Source organism: Clupea harengus, chromosome 5, assembly GCF_900700415.2.
Source record: "Clupea harengus chromosome 5, Ch_v2.0.2, whole genome shotgun sequence".
Taxonomy (NCBI): Eukaryota; Metazoa; Chordata; class Actinopteri; order Clupeiformes; family Clupeidae; genus Clupea; species Clupea harengus.
The window spans coordinates 31,487,584-31,499,644 of NC_045156.1; the positions used below are offsets into that span (position 1 = coordinate 31,487,584).

Consider the following 12,061-nt stretch of genomic DNA (forward strand, 5'->3'; position numbering starts at 1 on the left):
TTCATAATAGGTGCAGAGCTGATCTGCTTGGTCCACTTCACCCATAAATGTAGAATAGTCTCCCACAAAAAGTGGCTTCCTTACTGTCCTAAAAGCAGTGGGTCCCTTAGACCTCAGTCATTTTAAAGTTATTGTAGCTTCATGCTCACTTGATAAAACAGTGACAAGCCCTGTGTCTCGGTCAGACACAGCAAGCAGTAGGCCACTATTCAAATCAAAACAGAAAAGACAGGACAGTCTGTGGGCTCCATTTTGACGCTCTGCAGCTGGGGGGAGGCATTCGCTGCACTGTTGCACATGCCCCTGTGTTTGCCCTCTGAATGCAAGTTGTCCATGTAAACAACATGTAACCCCATCCCCTGCAGTCCAGCATTTCTCAGGAGATTGACAATAGCAGAATAACCTATTCCCACAGACGGTTCCAACTGGTAGGCTCCACCACAAGTAGGTGTAGTTACTTTAAGCGGCTGTAAGGATGTTTTTCATACACACTTTGCTGTGGGTAGAACTCACGTTAAAACGTTTTTCAGCACTCCAGAAGAGGTTGAAGTTTGAAAAAGCAGATCGTAGTTAAACTCTCAAAGTGTCATCATACAAATGTAGGTAGGACTTGGGATCATTTGATATCTTTTTTCGGCACATGATATGGGAACATTTGGTTTCAACAGAAGTGAACTCCAGTAGTTGGCAATTTTTTTGGCTTTTTCCAGAAGGTCGAAGTTCATTTGTGTTGCTAGGGAAAAATGGCATTTCTGCCGCATCTGTGGGTGCTTCCATTCCCTCAGTGTTCGGTCTCAGCTAGCTCGAGCTTACACAGCAGCATCTACATACTGGTTAAAACTCCCGTCAACAACAGCACTTACTTCGTCCTGACTGTCCCCTTCCTTTGACCTCACTTTTACATCTTTCTCTGAAGCGTCCCTTTTTCTGCACCAGTGCGCAAGCATCTTTAGTTTCCACCAGCCGTTTTTGCTCTTCTTATCAAATTGAATATAATTTGCAGTGAAATCGAACAAGACAAACGCAATATTTTGTGCCTAACAACCTACACCTACCCTCTTGTCAAATACAGTTGCATTTACAGATCTTGACAAAACTATTAAGCTTTAATTTGAGCAACAGTGGGAAAAACAGAAATGTCCTCCTCCATCAGGTCGAAAGTGTAGGTGTAGTCCCACCATAGACTACATTACCCACAATTCTCTTATCTCAAGTGACAATAAGTCATATGTAATGTTCCTTTTGCCCCTCCTCATCAGGTCGAAAGTAACACGCATGCAGGTCAACAGTAATGTACAATTCAAACTGTGTGAAACTCCCACAATGCCACCACTGTTTAGTGTACATCTGTAATCGTACCTCGGCATCATCAAACGTGTCTTGCTCTTATGAAAATATGCACAATGAATGATTTTGCTTTTATAGAGATAGAACTGTACTGCAATAAGTCTTCACATTTGTATATCACATTCCTATCCCAAATCTTGTGATTTTTAATTGTGTTTCTTCATGTGTAATGCTGAGAGGTGGAGGAGAGTACATCAAATCTCCAACAAATCTGAATGTTGTTCATTTGATATAGAATAGAAAAGCCTTTATTGTCATTGTATTTGCATACAATGAAATGTGGAATATGTAATCCTTTGTACAGTGCAGATAAGGTACCTTAGTGTTTATGATTTAAATACAGTTGGTAATGCAAGGGAAATACAACCTAGGTTACCCTTTGGCATGTTTTCCTTTGTTTGAGTATATATGGGGGGTCTTCTGAGTGAGTTGCTGATTCTAATCCATATTTGTGCCCCTTTCTTTTGCAGGCCAACCCTATGAGTTTGTGCCATTGGACTGGTTGAAGAAATGGCTCGATGACTCCATCACCACCAAGGCAATAGACAACGGCCACTTCCTCTGCTCTCACGGGAAGCTCCACCCTGATAAGATTGGCGAGGCCAAGCGGATCTCCCTTAAAGCAGCCAGCCTCCTTTTTAGCCGATATGGAGGAGGCCCCCGGCTAGACCGTAAGTGAACTGTGAATACTCCAGGAGAAAAAGTAGTGGAATTTTTGCAACCCTGTAGGTTGTTTTGGCTCCATAGATTCTTTAAAAGAAGATGGAGGAATTTGGATTCATTTTAGATGCAAGTCTCTCAGCGGGTTTTAGCTGATAAGACTTCTTTATGAAACAGGCGAACCTTTCAAGGGGACCGTTCAATGAGAAAAGGGAACAATGGGAGGAAAATCCAAAACATGGCAGATTTAATTCATACACATATCAGGATAAGCATGCTAGCATACATGATGCAAATATACATGATGCATTTAAGCATAACATGGAATATACTGTACATGATGCATATACAAAGGGAATAGTGGAGTAGTTCATCTTGAAGACTTTTTGCCTTCAGAGCTTTCTCAGTAGGGGCCTTGAAAAGAACACACACACACACACACACACACACACACACACACACACACACACACCTGACCCATTAAGAACATCTCATTTGGATGATCAGGTACATCAGCGGAATCAGCCAATCAAATCATTCTGTTTCTATAAGGAGGGCATAATAATCTCACAGAAATGTCAGGGACCAAGGACCTGGCAGCTCAAACTGCAGGCGTATGTATGTAACCATGCTCTGGGTTTGTGTTTCATGCCACGTGACAGTAACGCTAGCAGTGTGACAAAGGGGGAAGTCATTCACTTGGCTGGAGCAGTGCTGTCCAACCACACCACGTTTTGGTCAATGATTTAAAGATTGGATCTTGTCTTGTAGTATTGTTGCTTTGATAATAATCAGTTGTAGTATAGTTGTAGGTTGTTTCTTCAGTAAGAAAGAAAGTAATAAGCATAATAGATTATGTAAGGTGCTTCAAAAGACCATAAGGAGACTATTGTTAAAGTATTCTGTGTATTTCTTTGGTCCTTTTCATCTACAGAAAAATTGATAAGTCGTGGTTTAAATTCTATAATAATTCTTTAAGAAATCCCATTGTTAACCACTGGATCTTATTCATGTGACACACAATCTATTGTACATTTTTTGTCATACATGACAAAAATACAACAATTAAATAATAATAATAATAATAATAACAAATGACACACAGAATTGCTAAACTTAAATGAACATTTATTTAACATTGTTTGTCTGCATTACAGACATTAACTTGTATGAATAAATAAATAAATGAAACTTTTAGTGAACTTAACAGCAGCATTTATCAACAGACAACATCACCTCCTTTTCCTGATAGAGAACGAACATTTTTAAATACAAAATAAATCAAATCAGTGTAGTGCACACAGTAGCAGCCTCTCTTCTCACAGAGGTAGGAACATGTCTTTACGTAGCTCAATAAACAGATAACTCCGATAACTCTTCTCACGGAGGTAGGAGCATGTCTTCTCACAGAGGTAGGAACATGTCTTTACGTAGCTCAATAAACAGATAACTCCGATAACTCTTCTCACGGAGGTAGGAGCATGTCTTTACGTAGCTCAGATAACTCAGATAACTCTTCTCACGGAGGCAAACAGACACACACACACAAACAACTCGTGCACAGAGGGAGAGAGACCTCTTATGTTAGCTAGAAGTCCATAATGTTCGTTCCCCATAACGTTGTTGGTAAGCTGCTAACGTTAACGCTAGCTTTCGGACCGTATGTTATTGTTAGCCCACTTGTTGAATAGAAGCTAGCTCTTGTCGTGTCCGAAATATCTACACACGCAGTCCTTTTAAGCAGAAGTCGAACAGCAGATGTTGGATTCTCCAGCACGGATTTATTGCCGATCTTAAACCACAATAAGAGAAAGTTCCCAGGATAGTTTCTGACCAAACTATTGCGCGTCCTGGGATTTAAACCTCATCTGACACTCCCAGTAAAGCCCTGACTGGCTGACCCTTTAACCAATGGAAACTCTTACCTCTCCCCTGACTCCATCCAATCAGAAAGCTTTAAACTGAACCTAATGACCCACCCATTATTTATTTAGGTCAATCCCCTTATTTGAAATCGTCTTGTATGTGTGACTGACCCTCAAATTAATTAAATGAATTATCTGACAAATTCCTTCTTACTCGTATTAAAATATCCCACACTCTCTAGCCCATTTAGCAAATGCAACCGTTTGTAAATAACGTTGGGTTTCTTCTAACTATCAAATCAATCGCTTACGATAGCAGATTCTTGAGACAAGAGGAGAGGTTCATCAATCCTTTTTTCATTCTCTGCCTCGGCTAACAGCAGGTGCTGCTGGCTTTGCCTACTTGAGAATAGTTCTGCTAGCTGGCTATTAATTTTACTCTACTGCGGGCAAACTTTGCGCATGTATATGAAATGACAAATCTGATAAATGTTTTATGACTCTTGCTACAGTTACACTTTCGAACTAACTAACGTTATTTGCATTTTGTCACTAAAAGGCCGGAAAAAATCTAATTATACAGAGAGTAAACATTGTTAAGAGTGGCCAATTAAATATATTGAGCTTTGAAAACTAGGAATTTAAGTGTTACCATTTTCTCTCAGGTAAAATCCAGCAACTGCTTTTTAGCACGTTTGGCACGTTTCAGGAACAATGTTTGTTTTTTAAAATGCTTCTGTTAAACCACAATTTAAAAGCAATGTCTGATTTTTATTACTTAATTTTCAGTAAAATTGTATTTATTATTACTTTGGTCAATTTCAAGTTATTTCAGTGACCATCGTGGGTTTTCATTCTTTAACGGAAGGGTACCAACACTTTTGTCCACGTGTGTATGTCATGAAAAGACCGGTTTAGTGAAGTGACTTGCTCATTGGCCTTGACTTCTGGGTGACCTTTGGAGCACTTTTCTTTTGCAGGTTCATCCCTGTGTAGAGAGTGTGTAACGCAGCGCTGCCAAGTTCTGCGGCTCAAGAACCAGCTCACTGAGGACTACAAGGACATGTCCATCCTCATCAAAGCACCGTCACAAAGGTACTATAGTAGGAAATTACATGAATGCCATGAATGATGAATCTTGTGGTACAAGACATCACAATATTTATTTTACCCTTATACATGCTGTAGCCTAATAGCAAACTATGCTGATATTATGTTGAAACCCACTTTTCTAAGGGTTGTTAGTGTTGAATCAAATAATCCAGTCCTGCTGCTATTTCGGGGGGCGACAGTGGTACAGGAGGTAGAGAAGTCGTTTAGTAATCAGAAGGTTGCTAGTTCGAGTCCCTGTCGAAGCGTCCTTGAGCAAGACACTGAACCCCTAATTGCTCCTGATGTGCAGTGTGCCATCAGTGTAAATGTAAAAAAATGTAAAATGTGTATACATTGTAAGTCGCACATATGTAAGTCGCTTTGGACAAAAGCGTCTGCTAAATGACTAAATGTAATGTAAATGTGAATCAAATAATCCAGTCCTGCTGCTGTTTCCCAGTGGGAAAGGTCTTTGGGTGGGCAAACTGTCTCTGCGCATCATAATCCAGTCCTGCTGCTGTTTCCCAGTGGTAAAGGTCTTTGGGTGGGCAAACTGTCTCTGCGTATCTGGAGGCAGCTGGCCCTGGAGCAGTTGGAGGACGACGAGGAGCACACCAAACACGGCGACCACAAGACCAACGGGGATCGCTCCAACATCACCAGGAGCAAAGGTATGTCTAGGAGACCTTTCTGGTAGGGGTGGGAATCTCTTGGCACCTCATGATTCGATTCCGATTCCGATTCAGAGGTCAACGATTCGATTTCTAAACCGATTATCGATTTCTAAACCAATTATCGATTATCAATTCTAAACCGATAAAACGATTATCGATGCATCTCGATTTTTAAAACATTTGAATTTGCTACTCAGAGTCTCAAATCACTTCCTATCTTGTGTTTGATAATTAAAGAAAATCAACAGATGAATTACCTTCTCTATTTTTTTTATTAGAGAAAAAGTTTTTCCTTGTCACAATTATGACTTTCTATTAACAATGCAATAATCGATGCAGCTTGCATTTCAACACAAAATGAATGTGTAAAAAAAAAAATCGATTATGAACTTTTCTGAATCGAGACAGAATCGTTCTAGAGAGAATCGAGAGAAATCGAAGAATCCATTTTTTTTTTTTCCCACCCCTAGTTTCTGGCACAGGTATGGTTTCTGCTTTTATTTTCTGAGGATCTAGTCATCAGGTACCTTGGCCAAAACCTTCACTCAGCCATGTTGAGTCTTTTTGTAATACTGTTAACTGCCTTGTTGCATTTTGTACAAGCTGAAGGCTGTGAAAAGATTGCAGTTGTTGACCCTGCTGGAGATAAAAAGGCATGAATGAGTTTTGACACAAGGCTCTTAAGTTTGGCTATTTTTTTAAGATGGTAAAAAAGCTGATTTTAGTTATTGATTTCAAATGGATGTTAAAACTGAGCCAATTAAGACACCAAGGTCTGGTAAGTATGATCTGAGCCACCTAACTAGCTAAAAGTCTAACGGAAGGTTCTAGTCTGTATAGTATAGTGTATAGTCATATATGTGGATCAAAAGTGTCAAACTGACACCACTGAGGTCATACCAAGACCGATGTTTTGCCTATATCCATTTTGAAGTGTATGTTCGATGGAAACCTGACTGAAAGTTATCAAAACTGTCATTTGTGCTTGCACTAAGGGGGTTCAGGCCCTTCAACATGAATATGATTCCTTAAAGAGGCTTTGTCAGTTTAAATTCTTTATTCAACATTAATATGATTCCTTAAAGAGGCTTTGTCAGTTTAAATTCTTTATTCAACATTAATATGATTCCTTAAAGAGGCTTTGTCAGTTTAAATCCTTTATTCAACATGTGTTGTCATAGTCCAAGAGGTATATTCTGTGTGGCCAAAAAGGATAATGTCACCTCTAATGATTGGCCTCAGCTGCTTCAGTGCCATCCACTGCAAAGAAATGCATCAAATCAAACGTACTGGCTGGCTTTTTCTGTTTCCCAACTTTGCATTGGAATCGGTTATACTGAAGGGCTTAGTGACTTTCAGTACTTCAGTGCAGTGCTGTTTGTTTTTGTTTGTTATTGTTTTTAGTTACTTTCCAATTAATGGAATCTGTGTGTGTGTCTGTGTGTGTGTGTGTGCCTGTGTGCCTGTGTGTGTGCGTGTGTGCGTGTGTGTGTGTGTTTACAACAAACCACAGGTGCAAAGACCATTGACGGAGAGGACGTGGATACCGAGGGCATGAAGATCTTCAATGAAGACATCCTCTGTCCTCATGGTAGATATCTGCGTACACACACACTCAGTTTAAATGCAGAAAATGAACCCTACTGCAACCCCTTACTCTCCTCTCTGTATTCCCCCCCTGTCCACCAGGGGGCCTCAATATCCTGGAGAGTGAGAGGAGGCTGGTGTCTGTGGAGGCGTGGGACAAACTGAAGGTGTACTTCCCCAAAGCACCTGAGTTCACCTATCAGCACGAGCCCTGTCAGCAGTGTCTGGTAATTCAATAAGTGTTTAGAGAGGTCAATGATAAAAATACATTTTGAGTATGAAGGGCCTCATATTATAGTTGTAATGTACAGCATGGCATTTTTGTTGATGTTCTGTTTGGACATAATTTTTTTTTTTTCCAAGTCCATAGAAACCTTACTCTCTTAATTTTTCTAAAAGTCTTAGACAGTTTGACTGAATCAAATACAGTTAGTTTTGATTTTACATTACATAACGCGAGAATGGGTATTTTTTTTGTGTGTTGCTAATTTTGACACCACTGTCGTAAATCCAAATTGAGCTTCGAGACCCTGTAATGGACAGTGTATGCGTGTATTTGTTGACTGGACAGAAAAGACAACGGCAGAAGCCAAAGAAGCACGTAGAGTGACAACCTAGAGTAATATCACAACATTTTACACAAATATGACTCTGCGTAGTTTTATTTATTGTGACATGGGAGAATCTTCATATGTGGTACCCTCGGTGGTGGAATGACATACCTAGTGCTATTTCTGTCAGGCAACAGCCGAGGTCTGAAGTTGCTTTCACGTTGCCTGTGGAGTGTGCACACATTGCAATTGTATGCCCTTATAAGGAGCTGGCGGGGCGTTTCTGTATGCAAGTTCAGGTGCATGAGAGAGCGCGTTCAATTAAAGAATCAGTGCACAGCTAAGAAAACTTTGGCGGTTTAAGAACACATTTCCAGGCGTTCATGAATCCGGTGGAGATCTTTTCTTAGGTTGGTCTTTCGAAGTTGGTAAGAAGATATTTAAGAAAAGACACTTAAGAAAATGTTCGAGAATGAGGTCCATTGTTTCCTCACAACGCAGTGTTTTCAATTATTGAACTGCATCGCATCGAATCGCACTGAATCGTTTTTTTATCAACATGCATCTTTTCTTGTATCGTATCGTGCCCATGTATCGAGATACGAATCGGATCGTCTTTTTCATGAGAGAATCACACCCCTACTCAATCTGTTTTGATTATATGAGCCAATCAACTATTATCAAAAGGCTTAGGTCTAGTAGATTGCGTCATTTAATTTATATGAAACTTACGACATTCTGTTTTGTACAGACCCACTACGAGGCTCTGAAAATGTGTCATTGAAAAACAATACATGATCAGAGCCTCCTAGTGTGGTACAATGACTGAAATTGTTTTACTTCTCAAAATATTGCTTTGAAAACTTTATGAATGTGGCTGACGGCAGCCTGTCAGATCACTGCAGCTTGTTCACCACTGTGAGTGTCCAATCAACATCAAAATTGATACAGTTTTCTCCCATACAAAACCACGGAGCATTTATGTCCTTTATGTTTTGAACCAAATCCAAAGACATTTGTTTTTGTTTACTGCAGCAAACTTTCATCAGAATTGCCTCTGCTGACAAAATAAGCTACCTCTTTCGGAAGAGATCTGATTTGTGTTGTTTTAACTCAACTTTGGCCATATACTGTACTATTTACTGTACAAATCTCCAGTGCCACATCTGAAATGTGTATTTATATGAGAAGTATACTGTTAATTTCATTCAATTTATTATTCATACTTTCAAAAATCTAGCTGAATAAATCTGTAATAGATCATGGACAATAATAGAACATGGCGTTCAGGTAGCAGAAATGAACGCACATTGGAGGTGGTAATGAGGCCATGACAGGAATACCACGGTTGCCACACTTGCGTTATGTTCATTTGCAGATAGAACTTCCACGTTGAACTGTTTGTGGAACTACTTCTTTTAGCCACACTCTACATCTTACAGGAGAAACTGCCGTTACTAGTACTGTCCAAAGCTTAGTCGTTAGTTCTAAATGGAGGGTTGCTATGGCAAGTCTAGTCGTTAGTTCCATACCTCTCATTGGCAAGCTTGCATGTCCCAGCATTTCTGCCGAGTTTTAACTTTGTAAAATCACTGCGGTTCTTTGCCCAAATGTGGTGTGACGGTACTAAAAGCTGTTTCAGACAGACATATGGAACATGTTTCTACTCACTGTACTTTTGTCGGCCCACTAAAACTCTGTTGCAATGGAACAGTTCACTTAAACAACGAACTTGGCCAATTAATACGCAACTGCAGTACAAAAACTGGAACTACTTCACAGTTGTGGACATTTGAATTGATGTTCTAAAGGACATTAAATCCAGGACATTAAATTCAACCAAGCCACGGTATAAAGGCATTTGAATTCTTTCAATTATTTTGGGTCGTGTGCCTTTGTTTTTCTACCTAAATGTTGCTCATTGAGAATTGTGTTTTTCTAACTGCTGCTATTCTTCCTGTACTTTCCTCAGAGGCGTGAGCGAGAGGACAGACAGAACGAGGAGTTGAACAAGATGATGGCCAACGAGCAAAAGAGCGCTTTACTCAACCTGTTCCAGGAGAAGAACCGACCAACGCTGCAGAAATGGCCTGAGGTACATTTTACATTTCATTTACATTTAGTCATTTAGCAGACGCTTTTGTCCAAAGCGACTTACATATGTGCGACTTACAATGTATACACATTTTACATTTACACTGATGGCACACTGCACATCAGGAGCAATTAGGGGTTCAGTGTCTTGCTCAAGGACGCTTCGACAGGGAATCGAACTAGCAACCTTCTGATTACTAAACGACTTCTCGACTTCTCAACATCTTCCACATCATTGCAATTGAAGTACCACTTCTGTCTGTGTCAAATACTGCATGTAAATCTCTAAAAACTGAATTTTATGTTAATCTAACCTATAGGAGTGATTTTTAAAATATTCAAGCACAGAAGATGCAAAAGCCACCATTTGAATGTTGTGTTGTATTTTAAGATTTGTTTTGTTTGTTCTTGCCAAAATGCCAGTTTTTTTTTATTGGGAGATGTAGTGCTATTGACTATTGTAGCTGCTTTAAGGCGCTTTACAGAAGCCAAGGGATGGAGCCCAGGGCCTGACATGCCTCCTCTCTGGGGGTAGCCTGACATGCCTTGGTGTCTTTATAGATTTGAGATTTGTCTTTATAGATTTAAACCACACACTCAGTAACATTGCCCCTAGAACAAGGAGAACTCCCATTGAATTGGAGTAGATATTGTGCAGAACCCAGCTGAGAAGGGAGGACCCGCCTGCTTAAGGCCAGCTTGGTAGACGGAGAGAAAGAAAAGAGTGCAGGAAGGAAGGTGGATTAAAAGAGAATCAAAAGGCTTGCAGATAGATTCATAGATAAATCCAAGGTTCCCACAGAAAATCCTGGAAAATGTCATGGACTTTTAAAATTCCATTTTCCAGGAGATTTTAAAAGGTTGTTGTTTTATTTTCATTCAATAATTAGGCCCAACCTGTGGAGTTAATTGCACAGTTTTGTGTACTCAAATGTTGTGAAAGGTCATCGAAATGTAATTTAAGATGCTTGAAAAGTCATGGAAAAACTTTTGAAAGTGATAGCGAGGGGTATGAATACATGAAGCACATGTACATCCATAAAAGAATACCAGGGTATGTTGAAAGGGTAGTTTAAGTAGTTGAAGTAGGGATTTCAATGTCATTCTAGCAGTTACAGGGAGCTAGTGAAGGGTGACCAGCAGAGGAGTTACATGTGTGTGTGTGTGTGTGTGTGTGTGTGTGTGTATGTGTGTGTGTGTGTGTGTGTGTGTGTGGAGCCAGTGAAGGGTGACCAGCAGAGGAGTTACATGTGTGTGTGTGTGTGTGTGTGTGTGTGTGTGTGTGTATGTGTGTGTGTGTGTGTGTGTGTGGAGCCAGTGAAGGGTGACCAGCAGAGGAGTTACACGTGTTCTCTTTGGCTGATCAAAGGCTAAACGTGCCAGCGCATTCTCAATGATCTGCAAACACATGCAGGCAGGAAGGCCCGTTATTGTATTGCAGTTGTCTAGTTAGGAATACACATGCAGGCAGGCCCGTTATTGTATTGCAGTTGTCTAGTTAGGAATACACATGCAGGCAGGCCCGTTATTGTATTGCAGTAGTCTAGTTAGGAATACACATGCAGGCAGGCCCGTTATTGTATTGCAGTTGTCTAGTTAGGAATACACATGCAGGCAGGAAGGCCCGTTATTGTATTGCAGTAGTCTAGTTAGGAATACACATGCAGGCAGGCCCGTTATTGTATTGCAGTTGTCTAGTTAGGAATACACATGCAGGCAGGCCCGTTATTGTATTGCAGTTGTCTAGTTAGGAATACACATGCAGGCAGGCCCGTTATTGTATTGCAGTTGTCTAGTTAGGAATACACATGCAGGCAGGCCCGTTATTGTATTGCAGTTGTCTAGTTAGGAATACACATGCAGGCAGGAAGGCCCGTTATTGTATTGCAGTAGTCTAGTTAGGAATACACATGCAGGCAGGCCCGTTATTGTATTGCAGTTGTCTAGTTAGGAATACACATGCAGGCAGGCCCGTTATTGTATTGCAGTGGTCTAGTTAGGAATACCCAGGGTCTGCACTGAGTGTGAACCGACAACACTTCGAGACAGAAGCTGCATGCTCAGAGAAATTAAGTTGGTCATCAATTCTAGCACCCAAGTTTTGGGGCCGTTTTTAGTCGGGGTCAATGTAGATGAAAACAAAAACATATTCTGTGGGATAGCCAGAAGGTGTAAATCCCTCATCCAAACT

The 12,061-nt window shown here is 40.4% G+C and overlaps 1 protein-coding gene across 8 annotated transcripts in view; it reads left to right on the top strand.

The window, feature by feature from the left end:
• Positions 1 to 12,061, top strand: part of usp48 (ubiquitin specific peptidase 48) — a 45,441-nt gene that overhangs the window by 16,177 nt on the left and 17,203 nt on the right. For all 8 annotated transcript variants that reach the window (XM_031568565.2, XM_031568564.1, XM_031568563.2 and 5 more), the window contains exons 13-18: positions 1,818 to 2,018; positions 4,853 to 4,967; positions 5,493 to 5,635; positions 7,152 to 7,229; positions 7,328 to 7,452; positions 9,749 to 9,871. In XM_031568565.2, coding sequence (XP_031424425.1) covers positions 1,818 to 2,018; positions 4,853 to 4,967; positions 5,493 to 5,635; positions 7,152 to 7,229; positions 7,328 to 7,452; positions 9,749 to 9,871 — 785 coding nt within the window. The remainder of the gene's footprint in view (positions 1 to 1,817; positions 2,019 to 4,852; positions 4,968 to 5,492; positions 5,636 to 7,151; positions 7,230 to 7,327; positions 7,453 to 9,748; positions 9,872 to 12,061) is intronic.